The sequence below is a fragment of the Eretmochelys imbricata genome, chromosome 26 (assembly GCF_965152235.1).
Source record: "Eretmochelys imbricata isolate rEreImb1 chromosome 26, rEreImb1.hap1, whole genome shotgun sequence".
In the NCBI taxonomy this organism is placed as follows: domain Eukaryota; kingdom Metazoa; phylum Chordata; order Testudines; family Cheloniidae; genus Eretmochelys; species Eretmochelys imbricata.
In genome coordinates, this window is record NC_135597.1 from 10,388,115 (window position 1) to 10,407,161 (window position 19,047).

Below are 19,047 nucleotides of genomic sequence, written 5' to 3' on the forward strand. Positions count from 1 at the left end.
TCCTGTGGGACTGTGTCAAAAGCCTTGCTGAAGTCCAGGTATATTATGTCCACCACATTTCTCCTATCCACCAAATTAATTCATATGAGGATCACATGACAGACTGTCTGATTAGACATGAATTTAAATAGTACTTCAGTATGAAAACTATATAGGGGATAAATTCTGGAATGTTAGAGATGAGCCAATCATGGATTTATTCTGCTCCAATCCAAGTAGATTTAAAAAAAATATTAAAATGCTGTATGTTCAACTACATAAGAAAAAGAAAATTCCTGCAGTGCTGGCTGATGAATCAATGCAGGCAGAAAAATAAGCCACTTTGGATTTCTGAGTTGTCATTTATTTGAGGATCTCCCAGTATTTTTACAAATACTAATGAAGTCTCAACACTCCTTTGGGGTAATTTTATTCCCCCTTTCAGAGAGGGGGAGAGAGATGAACGGACTTGCCCATATTCACAGCAAAACAGCAACTAGAATCCAGCTGTCTTGGCTGTCTGTTAAGTTCTACTATGGCCACATCTACGCGACAGACTTCTGCTGGCATTGGTCAAGGATGCAGAGTGAGATGCATGACCAACAAAGCTGTCCTGGCAGAAGTCTGTAGTTTAGACAGAGCTTTATCAGCAAAACTGTGCTTTTACCACTCGAGATTGTTTCGTTGGCTGGGGGCGGGGTTATTATACCAGCACAAAGCACAGCCTTGCCGGTCTAGTGCCCACACTCGAAGCACTTTGCCGGTACAGTACACTGATATTCCTATACCAGTAAAGCACTCCTAGTGTAGACATAGTCTAACTCTCTAACTAACAGAAAGTACAAGTGCCTGAGAAGTACAGGAAACTCAGCAGGCAGGGGGTGGTGTTTTTTTTCATAATTAACCAGCTTTCCAGACAGTGGATGCTGCCAACTTGGTGCTAGTCATTCCCAGAACTAACTCTCCTAAAAGCAGAACCTCCGAGAAAGATCTGAACATTAACACAGCATCTCTCCCATCTTCCATCCCCCTGTATTATCCCCACATGAATTCGTGAGTGACAAGTTGTTAACAAATTTTAATTTTTAGTTGAATTAAGGAACACTTTGTTAGGCAGCAGCCCAAATGGTTATTTGTGACGCAAGTCTCCAGTAATTCCTGAAATGCAACAGCTAGCAAGCAACATTATAGCTCATTGTCCATGGGTGAATTCTAGTGAGGTGGTGGTGAAGGGAAGGAGACATTTTGCAGGAAGGCTATCTTGCCACAATAAAAATTAGTACAGATATGAAAGTAGGGAAGCATAATAAATAGATAAGACTTATATAAGCTTCCAGCTGTTTTATAACTCCCCAGTAGTACTTTCCATCCGTTCTGCTTCATTCACAATACACATAACTCTGTTGCCAGAGTGGGCTTCCAGCCTTCCAAACCACTTCAATAAGTAATCAAATGGACTCAAAGCAGAAGGCAAGTCACTAACATTGCTGAATATCTGTATCACGTACCATTATGTACTATATAAGAAAATGTTCAGCATTTTTAAAGATTATAAACAAAAAAATGGATTTCTTCAGAAATATGCGTTTTGAAATGTACCTGTAACCCCAAGAATATGCAGAGGTACCAGGGAGGAACATCCTCAATTGTGTAAATCATGTCAGCTCTCTGCGCATCTAAACTTCCACTGCTGTCCAGTGTCTCTGCCAGAGAACTCTGTTAAATTGAAAGAGGAAAAGCCAACAGCAGTTTAATGTTACGGAAGAATAACTGAATTTGGAATGTTAGACTTCTAAGGGACTCTTGAAGAGGACGGGGTTCTATTATTCCAAAGCAACATCGGTGCATATTAAAGCTTTAACTTTTGAAATGATCAACCGCTATCTCCAACTCTAACTACTGAGCATGCATAAAAAGATTCTCTTTCATAATCCATCCCCTGCCTATTCACACAAACAAAGCATAATCCTCCATTTGTGATATAACCACTTTGGCAGCAGATTATGCCAAAATAAACGGGGATTATCATGACTGATAGGTTTACACAAAGAAGGAGAATGAGAAAAAAGAGTTAAGGAGCAGAACATTCTACAATGGATATTTCAAAAGTAAAATGGCTATCCTTGCGTAAGAGATCTAAACTGAGGGCAACAACGTTTCAACTATTGTGATTTCATTCTAAGATGGCCTCTTACTTATTTTAGTCATGCGCAATCATTTTTAGCAACATAGCAAACCCTATGGGGTTGCTGCTGCACACTGAAGCATGTAGGAAAACATGTTGATGTGGCTACATGAGGTAAATCCAGAGCATCTTTAATACAGACCAACTGAGTTACTCTGGATTTACCAAGTGTAAACGAGATCTGAATTTGGCCTATACACATTAATACATCCTAATTAGGAGAGAGCATGCAGGTAACTGGAAAGGCAGCTACATGTAGGATAGTACCTTCCAGCCTCCTGAGATAGTCTGCAATAATTTCAGAATCATTATCCTATTTTCTACAGCAAAATATTTTAAATACAATTTTAATGGCTTCATTTCAAAACTGGGGAATTAAAACTCTGAGATCAAAATACCTACATGTCTTTTAGTGCCAAGAACATTTGAGCAGGAGGGAGGATTTGATTTTATCATTTTAAACCCTGAATCATAACTTATGTAACTACTGTTCTGGCCTAATCCACACTGAACAAATTCACATGAAGAAGCCTTACCGCAAAACTGATAACTTTACCAGACTCCCCTTCCCTTTATTGAGATAAATCCAAGTAGAATTCCTACATGACCCAAATTTAGTTTATTGTCCAAAGTGTCATGGAAATCAACTGACCCATGACATTTCCTTTTCACACAGCACTGATTTTGTTAGCAAAACAAATACAACTGCCTGGGATACACATCCATACTCAGATCAGTTACATAGGGGGTTGAGGAAGAATGAGGACATTGAGATTTTTCTGTGCTGAGTACAGCGATATTCGTATCCTAGAAGCTTACTCAAAATGTTAAATTCCGTGTTTTGTTGAAGGAATGTTTGAAATGGGAGGGATAGCTCCTAAATGATCACTGAGGGGAAGCTGTTCAGCGTGGCTCCCGTCTGCCAGACCAGCGGCAGCACTAAGGGTATGCTTTAACCAAAGGATAGCTAAAAACACAGTGGAGAAAAAGCAATTTATTTTTATGAGAGGTAAATTAGGTGAGGTTAACCATGGGGAGGAGGTACATAGCACTGACCTCACCTAGCCACTCTCATGGTAGACACTAAGCGCCTCTGTCTTCACTCAGGATTATACAGCAAGATAACTACAGCATGTTTTGCTTTGCGTCAGTGAAGAGAAAGCTGAGTGAAGAGCATCAGTAGGGAAAGGAAAGCTGGCCCTGGGAGGGTGGAAGAGAGGGAGATGCAGAGGTTAGTGAAAATGTGGGGAGACCCGATGGCACCTTTATGTGACATGGGGACTTTTCCTCTTCATTAGGTTACACAGCTGGACAACCAGAAGAGCCCAGTCTAAAGAGGGCTAAGGACAAATCGAGACTGACAGCCTGTCGGAAAAGAAGAGCCCTCTCCTGGGAATTTAAGTATACTTCAAGAGAAATTTCTGTGATGGTTTCAGTCTCGTTGCAATAAAGTTCTGTTCAACTTCTTAAGAGTGTTTCTGTGCCTGTATACATTTCTCTTCATCCTTCCTTTTGCTCTGAGATTAGCATATGTACTTGCTGAGGATTGTTTATCAAAGGGGATTTTGTATTTTAATTAATTTTTTGGCTAAGTCATCAACATACTGACTAAAAAGGGTCAAGAGGGAAACACCGCCACCCTGTTAAATACAAGCTAAGCCTAATACCAACAGAGACAAACCGTTTCCTTGTGAACAATGCCAGAGTTGTTTTGGTGAAGCCATCCATCTAGGAGCACAAATTAAACAGGATGGACAGTTGCCCTACACTCCTGAAGGCGAAATTCTCACTTGCCCCATTATCCAACAGAACACCTCAACACGCCAAAGTCATGGGTAACTTTCCAAGGTCAAGTCCTTCCAAAGACTGAGTGGCCTGACCTTGACAAGTTGCCTATGACACAGTGGGCTCGAGTGACATTTTGGCCTTCACACATGTTCAGAATGCCTCAACATTGGGTACCAGATTTCATGCAAACTCCAGGCCATAATTTGGGGATGCCGACGTGCCTTCATTGGTCCTTGCCCCCCGTTGGCCTCTTCTCTTGGTCTGCAGCTATGCTGAAGAGCTTCCAAAAACTGTCCACAGCTGCATTAGCACCTTACTACCCTGAAACACTCCCCCCTGTTCTTCACAGGACTGGTGATATTGCACCAGTTCTACAGTGATGGCGGGAAATTTTCAAAGAAAGCTTAGTGTAGTCACAGCCTGGAGATAAAAGCGTTATTTATTGGCCCACTGTCCTACCTGGCCATTCCCCACCCAGACACAAGTTTACAACCCACCCATCTGCAACAAAAGAGATTAAAAACCTGAAAATACATTTAGAAATCGAAAAAATTCAAACACACATCCAGCAACTCTGAGCCCAGCAGTCTGTCAGCTACACACCAACCACACACTGGCTTCCACCATCCTCAGATACTATATTTGCAGGATAACCCCACCACACTCCCAGGTCTGTATTTTTCCAAAATATTGTGTTCTGCACTGTCCAGCCCTTTGGGTGTGACCTGTATGCAAGAAGGCTGTTTGTGAGCAGCCCAGTTTGGGGGCTTCATCATCAAAACATTGTGAGGCACCCAAAGTTGCAGGGCAAGCGGTGACAACCCCTCACTGGTCTGGATTGCACCCTGGAACGTGTCATCAGTCATTTGATGGGAGTGAGTGTGTGACCAAATTTGTGGATTTGCGTGATGGAATAGATTGGAAAACAAGCAGATTACTGAATGGTTTTTTAGTGGGGCTAGGGAAGTGGGACCAATATAGAAATATATATTTTGAGAGAGAGAGAGAGAGAGAAACCACACAGAGTAAGGGAACAAAGCAAAAGGAAAGAAAGGCACCAAAAATAAATTGACAGACTTACACTGTGACCTAATAAAAGGGAAAAAAATAAAGAAGCGGAGAGAAGTCGGAAGACAAAAATGCAAGAGACATAATGCAAGAGACATTTTTTAAAGTGTTATATGATGAGCTAACTGACAACACTTTACAATTAAATCAATTGTGCAATAAGCAGTGCACACGTGTTTATTTTTCTAAATTGGAGCCATAGGGCAGTGCAGCTATTTTCATTCTGGCTAGCAGGTCTAACATTGGGACTAACAGGTGTCAGATAATTTAGCATTCATAGTCTACAGACGGATACGTGTTAGCGTGCATATTTACTCGCCACAGATTATACAAATTTTAGTCATCTTCACTTTGAACTTTTTGGTTTAAGCCTTGTGTGGTCTTTGATGAGTCATATTTTATGAGGAAGAGAACAAAAAAAGGAACATAATTGATACCGATACTGTTAGGGGTGACTGATAAACAGAAGAGAGAGATGTTTACATAAAGGAAATTACAGTGTCAACCATTATCTCCCACACTAGATGGCTAATGGATAAAGCCCTCTCCTTTCACCTCTAACAAGTTCCTAAATCAAGCAGGTTTAGCTGATAAAGTTCACTATCTATATAGGGAAAATTATATTGTGCACTACTTACAATCCTGTTCACGTACAGCTTAAAAAGAGAGAGACAGAAAAAGAAGTACCCAGAACTGAGTCGAAGCAATGAATGAATGTTTTCCTTCCATGTAATGTAATCTGAGTTACACTGGCATGCAGATGGCTAAATTGTCCTAGAACTGGATGAGGAGTTAAGGAATTAACAAGAGATCAGTGGAGAACAGATAGAAATACCATTTAGGCCAAAAAATTAGTCAGCTAATGCATGCTTTCAAATCTGAAGACCAACCTACTATGGTGGTTTTACCATAATAAATTTTGCATATTAAGGTGTCTTTGCTTTGATGTGACCCAATCCCCATGGTGCAATATTAGCATCTGATAAAATTTACAAGTCACCAGTTGCCAAAAAGTTGATCTTTGCAGTACCGTAATGAAAACTGGAGTTTTGCCAGCTAAAATATTATATGACAAAGGTGGCATTAGAAACAGAAATAATCATGATTTATGCCTCTCTGAGTAAGCTTAGTGTTTGCAGTGGGACTCTAGGATAAAAGGTTTTCTGCATCTAGACAATTCGATACATTGTTGACTTTGTTTCAGATATTTATCTAATGTTCTTGTTAAACACAATATAATCCAAAATTACGCTGGTATATTATTAGCCTTCCAAAGTTATGGCTAAAAACCTCATAGATTTTCTAAAGACTTTGAGATAGTTAAGGAACTAACTAAATATTAATAAAGAAAAGAATCTACGCAGCTCTTCTCAAAATCTCATTTATGTCCCTCTGGTTTATCAAACACCTTTCCATAAAGTGTGTGATTTTAGATAATTTCAAAGCAAAACACATTGACAATGAATTAAGACACTGATGCCTGTTTTAACATTGCTTATTTTTAGTCTAAATTTTAAAGATGAATAGCAGAACTGGATTCTAAAGGTCGCTATAAAAACCTAATATAAATATATAATTATAACTAAAGCTACCTTCAAGTCAGATATTTTTAACAGTCATTTTTAAAAGTTTTGGTAATTTGGTCACCAGAACAATAACTTTTCCATATATTCCAGATGCATGGGATATTCATGAAGAAGTGGTTTTTTACCCACCAAAGCTTATGCCCAAATAAATCTGTTCCTCTGTAAGGTGCCACCAGACTCCTTTTTGTTTTTGTGGCTACTCCTCTGATACTATTCCATACAGTTTCACTTGAAACATTTCAGGCTACAGAGTCTAGATTACAAAAGGGAAGGTTATAAGAACATAAGAAAGGCCATAATGGGTCAGACCAATAGTCAAATGAGGCCAATATCCAGTACCAGATGCTTCAGAGATAATGATCAGAACATGGCAATTATCGAGCAATCTAACCCCATCATCCAGTCCCAGCTTCTCACAGTCAAAGATCTAATGGCATTTGGGGTTCAAGCCCCAAATAAGGTTTTCCTTAAAGAAGCTCTCCAGTCCTTGGTGTATTAACACTCATCACAAAGATGTCACTTATATGGCTTAACACCAACAGTACTAGGGGAAATACGGTAATCAAGATTCTTTAGTTTCACAAAAATCTGTGAAAGTCAACGTTTGTTTCAATATAGAAAGCCCACTTGTTTAACAGGTATACAACACGACTGAAGAGTAATCCCATAATGACTACTGACACTTATAGTTCTATCTATCAGCATGAATAAGGCTGATGGAATAGATTAAAGCCCTCCCCTACTCCACCCTCTAGGATTAAGAGATCCTTAATTCTTTCAGATAGCCCTGCAGCCAGGTTTAAGGAGAGATTTTCAAAGGCACAAACGACGGTTATGCACCCAACTCTCACTGAAAGTCACAGGGACTTGGGTTCCTAACTCCCCTTTGTGCCTTTGAAAATCTCCCCATAAACAGTGAACCAGTTTCAAGGGATGAGACACGACAGCCTACAGACAGCTTTGTGTCGTCCTTCTCATTAAAGAAGGGAAAGGGACATAGCTCATGTTTGCCACCACCTAATCTATTATGATTTTACTGTAATAGAGCAAGCAGCTTTCTGTGCTATCCGATTCAAGGCTTTTTATGAAATATTTTCCACCAGACAAAAAAGAAATATTTCATCTCTATTAGAAATACAGATTTCTCAAAAGGAAAATCGGACAATAAAGATGACAGATTAGAAAATCTGCAAAGACTGTAAATAAGTAAAATGTGCACAAAGACTTGGACGAAAGCAGTGCATGGAGTGCCACAGAACCGTCTCTTTGAAGCTGACTTCAAAATTCATAGGCCCAATCCAGAGAGGGGCTGAAATCAAAAGGAGTTGCAACAGCAAAGCAACTCTTATAAAGGTCAAGTGTGAGGGGAAAAAAAAAACCCCACAATTTACTTCTTGCATCACAAAGGTGCTGTGTCTAGTAGTGGCTATTTTGTCAGATTTTTTAAAAAGTTGATTAAAAAGAGCCCCACCTTGAACCAGGCCCCAAATTCTACATGATTTTAGCAATACAATAGTGGCAAGCTAACAGAGCAATTAGCAGAGCTTACCTAGCCCCGAGTTCAACGTAACCATCAGCAATGAAAGAAAATTGCATTGTAAAAGGTAAAGAGCTAATTCTGACGGAGGAAGAAACAAGACACTTTCCGTTTCTTTCCATTTACGCCTCCTTCTGTGAGCTCAGTGACCAGGTCCAGCAGAAGGGCCTCTCTCTTCAGCAGATCCACCTAAGTCTGCATGTTTCATGCTGTCCCATGGATCATGTCTCAGGGATTTTTCCAGATTATGCCTTTTGGCTTTCATGGGGCTGATGAGGCCAGGTGTGTCCAGGATGATCAGCTGACTGTCTTCTTCTGTGATGACCCCATGGGCATTGCATCGTGTGGTGTGCACCTTCTTATTGGAAGGCAGAAATGATGAACACTTATCAGTTCACGTCTGCCTGTTTTTGAAAGGTTTCGGGCATGACATGGACAGGCATATGCCATGTATTTGACATAGCATGAGAGCACATTACATTTAAAAAAAAGAAAAAAGAAAATCTGTCCCCACCGTTACAAAAAAAATATATATATCTAAAAGCAGTTTAACGCAACAGATGAAACCCCAACTCTCAACACACACTGATAACCCAGAACGGATGCATGTAAGTGACACTAGACTACTCCAAAGGCATCACCTCTTCTTGCTCCGACTGGTCCATTCTTGCGAACCAGCAGGTATGTCAGAGGATCTGTCTACACGGCAAAAAAAGATGTGCCTTTCTAATCTAATCTGATTAATTTGACTTAAATCCCCCCTCAATACCCACATAGGTATAGTTTATCACCTTTAAGATTCTTTGAGATGGCCGTGTTGCGCTTGTGCTGACAATCTTAAAGGCATTAAACTATGCTTATGTGAGCACTGAGGGGTTTTCAGTTGAGTTACCTACAGCTTCCTCATGATGAGAAAGCATCACCCATTTCAATTAAAGGTGGGATATTAACCAGCTTTGGGGTATGCTTACACTGTAAAGACTTGAGCAACCCAGCTGCACCACTTCGGTGGCATAGGTAATCCCCTTCCATGGGAGACAGTTGCTAGGTTGACAGAAGAATTCTTCCGTCAATGTAGCACTGTCTACACCAGGGATAAGGTTCTTATAGCTACATCTCTCAGGGGGTGGATTTTTCACACGCTTGAGATGTAAAACTTGGCCCTTAGTTAAACTGGAACCAAAAACTATGTGTGGCCACTGTGAATTGGATAAACCAAGTTGATTTCAATTTCATTTAAGTTGATGAGAAAGGTGTTAAAGCTAACCAAAATAAACTATTCTTAATCAGAAGTGCGTCCACACGGGTTTCCACTGTTTAAACTTAAATTGGTTTAACATTTAAGTTAAACTGGGGCAACATTCTTGTTTAGATAAGGCCTAACTCAACAGAGCTAACTCAGCTGAAACACTTGTTTTTGCCCATGCAGACCGATATACAATAATCTTACTGCCTACACACCAGAAAAGCTAAGATTCTTTTACATTCTTGCATATTCTGCCTGTTTGCATCATTGCCCTGCCTTATTAGCTCTTTATCTGTGTTCTCTTGCAATGTCGATACGACCTAGATAGAGCTACTATAAGGTGGGTGCATAACTGGTTGGAAAATCACTCCCAGAGAGTAGTTATCAGTGGTTCACACTCAAGCTGGAAGGGCATAACGAGCGGGGTCCCGCAGGGATCGGTTCTGGGTCCGGTTCTGTTCAATATCTTCATCAAGGATTTAGATAATGTCAGAGAGAGTACACTTATAAAGTTTGCGGACGATACCAAGCTGGGAGGGGTTGCAAGTGCTTTGGAGGATAGGATTAAAATGCAAAATGATCTGCACAAACTGGAGAAATGGTCTGAAGTCAATAGGATGAAATTCAATAAGGACAAATGCAAAGTAGTCCACTTAGGAAGGAACAAATCAGTTGCACACATACAAAATGGGAAATGACTGCCTTGGAAGGAGCACTGCGGAAAGAGACTGGGAGTTATAGTGGATCACAAGCTAAATATAAGTCAACAGTGTAACGCTAGGTTTCAGAGTAATAGCCGTGTTAGTCTGTCTTCGCAAAAAGAAAAGGAGTACTTGTGGCACCTTAGAAACTAACCAATTTATTTGAGCATGAGCTTTCGTGAGCTACAGCTCACTTCATCGGATGCATACCATGGAAACTGCAGAAGACATTATATACACACAGAGACCATGAAACAAAACCTCCTCCCACCCCACTGTCCTACTGGTAATAGCTTATCTAATGTGATCATCAAGGTGGGCCATTTCCAGCACAAATCCAGGCTCTCTCACCCCCCCACCCCCATACACACACAAACTCACTCTCCTGCTGGCAATAGCTCATCCAAAGTGACCACTCTCCAAGTTTAACCAGAACGTCGGGGGGGGGGGGGGAGGGGGAAAAAACAAGGGGAAATAGCCACTCCCAGTCTCTATTTAAGCCTAAATTAATAGTATCCAATTTGCAAATGAATTCCAATTCAGCAGTTTCTCGCTGGAGTCTGGATTTGAAGTTTTTTTGTTGTAAGATAGCGACGCTGTTACAAAAAAAGCAAACATCATTCTGGGATGTATTAGCAGGAGTGTTGTAAGCAAGACACGAGAAGTAATTCTTCCGCTCTACTCCGCGCTGATTAGGCCTCAACTGAAGTATTGTATCCAGTTCTGGGCGCCACGTTTCAGGAAAGATGCGGACAAATTGGAGCAAGTTCAGAGAAGAGCAACAAAAATGATTAAAGGTCTAGAACACATGACCTATGAGGGAAGATTGAAAAAATTGGATTTGTTTAGTCTGGACAGAGGGGACATGTGTGACGCACTCTATACGATTTTATAAAAGTATAAGTGTGAATATAATGTAACTAAAATATGCTTCATGCAAAAGGTCTCTTGTAAGGTATCATTACAAAGCTTATAATCTAGTGAGCGTGGTCATCCTATTTGTATAAATGTATCACTCTTGTATCTGAAACTAGAAATATGAAATATAACTCTAATGAGGGCCTATTGTAGTTATGCGAAGCGTGGGCCATTAATGGTGATTTGGAATCTTGATGGCTCCCATCAACCAAGACAATTGACTGTGGGTGGCTCTGGTTGCAGGCAGGCCTTCCTGTGAGTCAGGCTGGGAGGAATGAAGGCTTCGGGGTCTCACAGGACATGTGATCATGTCACCTGAACTGGAATCCATCTTTAACCTGGTGCTTTTCCACTGAGAAGGAGGGGTGGGAACCCAGAGGGACAAAGGATTCCCGCGTTATGGAAAAGATATATAAGTGGGTGGAACAGAACAAGGAGGGAGCCATCATGAGAAATCCCCTAGCTATCACCTGAGCTGGAACAAGAGCTGTACCAGGGGAACGAATTGTGCCCAGACTAGAAAGGCTTCCAGTCTGTGAAAGAAATTTACTGAAACATCTCTAAGGGTGAGATTTTATCTGTATTCAGCTTCTTACGGTATTAGCATAGATTTGCATGTTTTGTTTTGTTTTGCTTGGTAATTCACTTCGTTCTGTCTGTTACTACTTGGAACCACTTAAATCCTACTTTCTGTATTTAATAAAATCACTTTTTAATTATTAATTAACCCAGAGTATGTATTAATATTTGGGGGGGGGGGAGGGGAAAACAGCTGTGCATATCTCTCTATCAGTATTACAGAGGGCGAACAATTTATGAGTTTACCTTGTATCAGCTTTATACAGGGTAAAATGGATTTATTTAGGGTTTGGACCCCATTGGGAGTTGGGCATCTGAGTGTTAAAGACAGGCACACTTCCGTAAGCTGCTTTCAGTTAAGCCTACAGCTGTTAGGGGACATGGTTCAGACCTGGGTCTGGGTTTGCAGCAGGCTAGCGGGTCTGGCTCAAACCAGGCAGGGCACTGAAGTCCTAAGCTGACAAAGCAGGAAAGTAGGAGCAGAAGTAGTCCTGGCACATCAGGTGGCAGCTCCCAAGGGGGTTTCTGTGATCCATCCCATCACAACATGATCACAGTTTTCAAGTACATAAAAGGTTGTTACAAGGAGGAGGGAGAAAAGCTGTGGGGAAAACTGTTTTTCTTAACCTCTGAGAATAGGACAAGAAGCAATTGGCTTAAATTGCAGCAAAGGCGGTTTAGGTTGGACATCAGGAAAAACCTAACTGTCAGGGTGATTCAGCACTGGAGTAAATTGCCTTGGGAGGTTGTGGAATCTCCATCATTGGGGATTTTTAAGAGCAGGGTGGACAAACACCTGTCAGGGATGGTCTAGAATGATAATACTTCGTCCTGCCTTGAGTGCAGGCGACTGAATTAGATGACCGATCAAGGTCTCCTCCAGTTGTATGATTCTATGATAAATGCTACAAAATCAAAACCAAGCTGACTGGTTTAATTTTAGGCCCAATTGCCTTAAGAGTTTCTTTGAATAGTTATTAAGCCACTAGCAATATCCAAGGAGAATACTTATGGGTTTATTAATGACATGAACTTTGTTCACAATGCTTTCAGTAAAGAACAAAAAAAAGGCCCTCATATTCAGAAGGATTAGAAACTTGAGTATGTGAGAAACAAGACAAAAGGTCACAAATCACCAAAGTCTTAATGTTGGAACACCTGCTGGCAGGCTTTTTTTCTGCAATTCTCATTAATTCTGCCTTCTAAAAGGGAAGTGAGAAAGTTCTTGTTGAAAACTTCAACGTCAGAGTGATTGAATCAATATTTAGAAATTGTTATTATGGACACTAAGATTAAAACTACCCATCTGACCAAAATTATAGAGGGCTACTGGGGGGATCTAAATGCATTGGAATTGGCCGGGTTTTGTTTGCAGAAAGTTGGCTTTAGAGAGAGATCTAAAAGGAGATAGAAATCTATGTTGCTGCAGAGAACCACTTTGGGAAGGGACTAACCGTAGCAGTTCACTAGCCAAAATGAACATCGGAGAGCAGGAGCATATGGGACACGGAAACAGTCCCGAAGCTATGGTAGCAACCACAGAATAGTTATGAGGCTGCTGTGTAGACTAACGGTGGGAGGAGGACATCTTGCTATCTCCTGACACATAGGAACTCACTGAATTGGGATTGACAGAGGGGTTGAGCCCGTGGTCCTTTGTTCTTTCCTTTAAGGGCTTGTCTACACTGGCACTTTACAGCACTGCAACTTTCTTGCTCAGGGGTGTGAAAAAACACGCCCGAGTGCTGCAGATTTCAGCCTTGTCACATGTCAGTGTCGACAGTGACCCAGCGCTGGGGGCGTAGCTACGCCCCTCATGGAGGTGGCTTTTTCAGAGCACCGGGAGAGCTCTCCCCCAGCGCTCTGCCACAACCACACAATCCACATTAAAGCATCACTGCAGCAGCGCTTTAGCATTGCCAGCGTAGACTAGCCTTAAATTGACACATTTTAATCCTTCTAGACGTCTTCAACAGAAGCAATTTCGACAGAGTCTGGCAGCATATGGGGATGTGTAAAAGGCCGGATGGAGTTCAGAAAGGCAAAAAAGCAGCATATTAAGAAATTATGCGCTTTAACCCCCTCACCTAATTGCTGTGTCGCTCCTTGAGCTCCATAATCACGGACCTGACCCTGCAGTCATAAGGAAGGCAAATACCCCAGAGAACCAAGAATTGGGGCTTTAAATCAGTGTATTTTGTGGAAGTACAGAAGGTAGACAGTGAACTGAAATTAATTAGAAAGAATGTCCAGGCCCTAGGATGAAGCAAGAGTAAGTTATTTTATATTAACATGAGTTTTACAAAAAACATTTAACAAAACGTTATACCTTTTCTGCTATGCCATTTTCTGTGGTATAGATTGCCATCAGCTCGGTGTCCTCTGTGTCCTGATCACCACTCGATGTCGCTCCACCACTTATGACAACCTACAAAAAATCCACATACAGTATTGTAACTTACGTAACTGTACAGCTTATGTGACCCTATTTGAGGCCAACTATCACTAACAAACTTTCTGAATAAAAAGTATGTCACAAGAAAATTTCTCACTGTAGCTCCTTAAGAATATATTCAAGTTGTTCTTGTGGCCATATTCCAGTGGTTCTCAACCAGGGGTACGTGTACCCCCAGGGGGTACACAGAGGTCTTCCAGGGAGTACATCAACTCATCTAGATAGTTGCCTAGTTTTACAACAGGCTACATAAAAAAGCACTCGCAAACTCAATACAAACTAAAATTTCATACAGACAATGACTTGTATATATTGCTCTATATATTATGCTCTGATTGATTTATTCAAATTGATTTATTTTAGAATTATATGGTAAAAATGAGTAAGCAAACAATTTTTCAGTAATAGTGTGCCGTGACACTTTTGTAATTTTTATGTCTGATTTTGTAAGCAAGTAGTTTTTAAGTGAGGTGAAACTTGGGGGTACGCAAGACAAATCAGACTCCGAGTCCTGAAAGGGGTACAGTACCCTGGAAAGATTGAGAGCCACTGCCATAGTCTATAGCAGTTTATAAAGTAAAGGTCACATTTCCAGACATCTTGCTGAGAAGGTATTTTAAAACTATATATGTATCATCGATTAAACGCACCACAGTATTCAAGTCTTTTCTTTACTAAACAAAAGCATGGTTTGCGATAATGAATCAACAACTGTGTCTTTTGCTTGTGTCTTTAATGGCACTTAGCTGAAAATGGGGAATTTCTGGCTTTAATCTTCACCTTGTTTCCCAAGTAAGGGAAAGGGGAAGATTCTGTCAGTTCTCAAATTCTTTCAGCATGAGCATAGTAATTCTCTGGAAATTAGATACACTTTCATTACTGAAGTATTTTAATACAACACCATGAAATCCATGTCATGAGTTTTTCTTAACTCCACACATCTTATTTGATTGCATATTTGACAGTGTCAAAGCAAATGCTAAGCATTTTTTAATTTGCCTTTTCTCCCAGAGTACTCCCCTCCTAAGTGCCTGTAATAAATCACTTGTGATGCAAAGTATTCCAGTCTATTATTATAATTTCTGACTTTGGACCATGAGATAAATACCAATTATCTAAATAATGTGGATCACTCGTCTTTTTAACAGGCATTTAACATAAGAATATGCTTAATTGTGTATTATAATCAATTGAGGTTCTGATCCTTACCACCATCTTCCTTTATATCCTGGAATATACTATACACAACATGAATTGCGGTTTTCAGTTTCACAATCAGCCCCCCATAAAAACATCCACCCACCCCCCGCAAAGATTGACCCAGTGCATGGGCGTGAAGTCACATCCGCAATTTAGAAAACAAACCTGTTAAGGCCACAAGAGCAGTAAGTTACAGCCATTCAGGCAGTGAACAACGACTACAGGAGGAGGAGGAGAGAGGAACTGAGTAACACAAGGAAGTGGGAGAAAGGTAACAGCAAGACTTCTAGAACAAGCATAAATTGCTCTCTGAGTCACTCTTGCCATCTGTGTCAGCACTATAACATCTCGAGGAATTATAGCCCCATAATTTGCTTATCTATGTACATATTTTGCAGAGAAGGGCTCCCTTTGATTGACCATGCCTCTCTCCCCACTTTCTTCTCATTTCTGAAAGACCTTCATTTATCAGTTGATTCATTTTATATTTGTTCTTTCCTCCAGAGAGTAAAAGCTAATCATCTGCTGCTCTATGCTTTTAGATTGCATTTAATATGGAGTAACAGAAAGTTCTCAGGTCAAAATTAGGAAAGACAGATTTTGGGGTTCTTCTTGTCCATCATGCCTTGGATACAAGACTCATCCTGAAAGCAAAAACCCATCCTTAAAAATACAACACAAGTTCAAATGCGGACAGTGATTTAATACATTATTCTCTTTTTCCTCTATCAAAATTGAGAAGACATTAGTTTGCATGGTATAAATTTTATCTCCATTTTCTACTAGTTGTAAACCTTCTGGGACAGATCAAAGGCAAAACCAAACACAATCAAACAAGATGTCAATAACCTAGTACATTCAGTTTGCTTGTTCACCTAAAAACTGCATCAGCAAATTATTAACAACAGCTTGTGCACTGGTAAAACAGAAGTGATCCAATACCATTTTATAGCTACTTTGAACTATTAGAACTTGATGTTTTAGTTGAAAATTAACTAGGTTAGAAGTCACAGAGATCTTAACGTTCACGTTAACATTTTCCACGGATGAGCAAATATTACTGAGTACTGAAAAATCTAACCTTTCCTCTATCTAGAAATAGCAGGCATAATTCAATCAGGGATGACGAAAAAAGAGCTTTCACACAGAGTTAAGAGGCTATCTGGCAGATAACTACACTGTTACCAACAATGATTTGGAAGCTCATTTCTGTACCAATTCTGGGTTAGAATCCTTTTTTATAGAACACTTACATAAATAAAAAGAACAATTCTTTCCCAGGCCTGGAAATGACCTAATTTTTAAGATATGAAGTTTATCTTAGAAAAGTGTACACACTTGAAAATAAAGCATTTCCACTAAAAGAATGCAGCAACAGATATTTGTGGTCTGGTGAACACTCTTTTAGATACACAGAACACAACCCTCGTGTCTGTCCTCAAAACAGAGAGACAGACACACAACTCCACAGAAGTCAATGAGAGCAGATGTCTTATAAAAATTTATAAATGGTAAACAACGAAGCGGGCCATGTCTGCATTCTTGCTTGCAGTACTTCAACAGGCTGATACATTTCAGGCCCTTCCATATTTTAGGAACATTGTATAAGGCAAATAAAAATAATGAGAATCTTGCCTGTGTAAAGATTGCAGGATTAGGCTCAGAACCATCAAGAAACAAAAAGGAAATCCCTCTTCCTGCTTTCAATTAGTTATAGTCTTCTCCCTATATGTCCTTCCACAAACCCACACACATTCAGGAGGAAAAAAACATGCATTCTGGGTAACAGTCAAAACATCTCACAAGTCACTGAAGATCTTAAACGGTAAAATAACTGAATGAATTTCCATATGCATTCTTTTAAGCAGTGCATGTTTCCCAATACATTATTGATCTAACCATTTTTCAAAACTTTCTCTGATTTCACCACCTCAATGAATTAGAACATGTACGTCACGCCTATCCTCACGTTCCTTCACTGGCTTCCAGTCAGGTTACAATGATAGTGTACAGCTTCGGTGCTAAGCGGTATTAACTGATCAAATCCCAGGTTTATCAGAGACAGAATTTTCATCTATGAGCCACCATGGCAGCAACGCTTCTCTGGGACAATGAAGCTCACAAAGCCCAGGACGAAGTGCACATCATCTGGAGATAAAACATTCTCAGCTGAGGGGATCCAGCTAGCTTCCAGAGAAGATTAGGCAACTTCAGAACCTGACCTTTCAAAAAGACTGCAAAACTTTCCTCTTCAAAAAAGCCTTTTCACCACAAGACAGGCATTCAACACCGACATCCACTTCTAGCCAATAAATCCCTCTTCCCCCACCCCGGACACACACACACGAAAATAAAACCTTAAAAACAATGCCCTCCCCCGCCCTCCCAAATCCTCCCATATTCAATTTCCGTGTAGGAAATTCATAAGCAGCTGTTATAGCAGCAAGGAGAAGTTTTTCACAATAGTATTTTGCACAATTCAAATTACTTATGAACTGCACTCTCGTATTTGAGCCATTAGATATTATGGTGCTGTAAAAAAAACAAACAAAACAAAACAAGTTCCAACACAAGCCCATCAGGAAAAGACATCCTTTTATTATTAACAGGGCAACTGAGATGTAACTGTTCACCAGCAAGAAATGAAATTGGACCATACGAAAGAAACCATGTCCCACACAGACAGTCACTTTTCCCTTTGTGTCACTGAGTTATTTAGAAGCGACTGGGTGCCGCGTCTGCCATAGTTTTGAGCCATGCATCAAACTGAAACATTTTGTTTTAAACTTTTAAGGTACGGCATGAGATTGACAAAAAACAAGTAATACAGCCTCCTTCCTCCAACTTAACATCTCATCAGGGGATCATCGTACTGAAACGAAGTTGCCAAACAGATTACAGCAACCCAGAACATGGAATCGTCTTGTAGGGTAGCCTGGACTTAACTGTAAACTGGAGCCACACTACAGGCTTGTACTTCTACACGACTGTAGCACAATACCTGAGTCCAGTTCAGGCCTGTCTACACTGCAAAACCCATGGAAATTCTAACAGTTTTATTTTTGGGTGCCGGGGAGGGAGGGTAGAGTGCCGGATGACTGTCATACTCTAACCAAGTACACAAAATTTGGTCGCTTCTACAGTGTAGTCAGAACCAAAACACATTTCACCCTAAAACTTCAGTGTAATTTCTACCCGCCAGTCAGTCTGCTCATGGAGTACGGCTGGTGCGTTGCAGTAGAAGACAGATGAGGATTCAATTTCCAATGCCAGTTTCCAGTTGTTCCATGGGACAACAAACGTGAGAAGAACTGTGCAGGCATTGCATTCAGCACATTTGAAGACGACTGGCAGAGGCTAAACAATACCGCTAATTAAGGAGTACCATCTCACCTTATTAAAGGCAACTTCATCCACTACTCTTCAGCTGGGAGGACGTTGTCTGCAACGTTCATATGGGGAATATGCTCATCAGGGATCCGTAAAGGATAGGGTGAAATGCTACTCCCATCGAAATTTACGTGACACCTCAAATTTTAAGTAGGCCTCCCGAAAGTAAAACTAGCTCAGTAAAATACCCACATGAAAATCACCCAATTAAGGAAGGCCGGGTTGACAGGCACAGGAGGAAGATGGCATTTTAGAATAATAAAAACAAATTGTATATATATTTGATTGCACCCTATTTTCACCCCTCCTTTGTATTTTACTTTTTTTAGGACTAAGCTGTTGAAAGCAGGAAGCATGCCTTCCTTTGCAATTGCCCAGCACTTAGTACAACAATCCTGACTGGGGGCTAATCTAA

At 40.5% G+C, this 19,047-nt stretch overlaps 1 protein-coding gene across 3 annotated transcripts in view; it reads right to left on the reverse strand.

The window, feature by feature from the left end:
- SLC23A2 (solute carrier family 23 member 2) overlaps window positions 1-19,047 on the reverse strand; it is a 102,539-nt gene that overhangs the window by 39,674 nt on the left and 43,818 nt on the right. For all 3 annotated transcript variants that reach the window (XM_077805601.1, XM_077805599.1, XM_077805600.1), the window contains 2 exons: window positions 13,917-14,015; window positions 1,579-1,695 (listed from right to left, as the gene is read on the reverse strand). In XM_077805601.1, coding sequence (XP_077661727.1) covers window positions 1,579-1,695; window positions 13,917-14,015 — 216 coding nt within the window. The remainder of the gene's footprint in view (window positions 1-1,578; window positions 1,696-13,916; window positions 14,016-19,047) is intronic.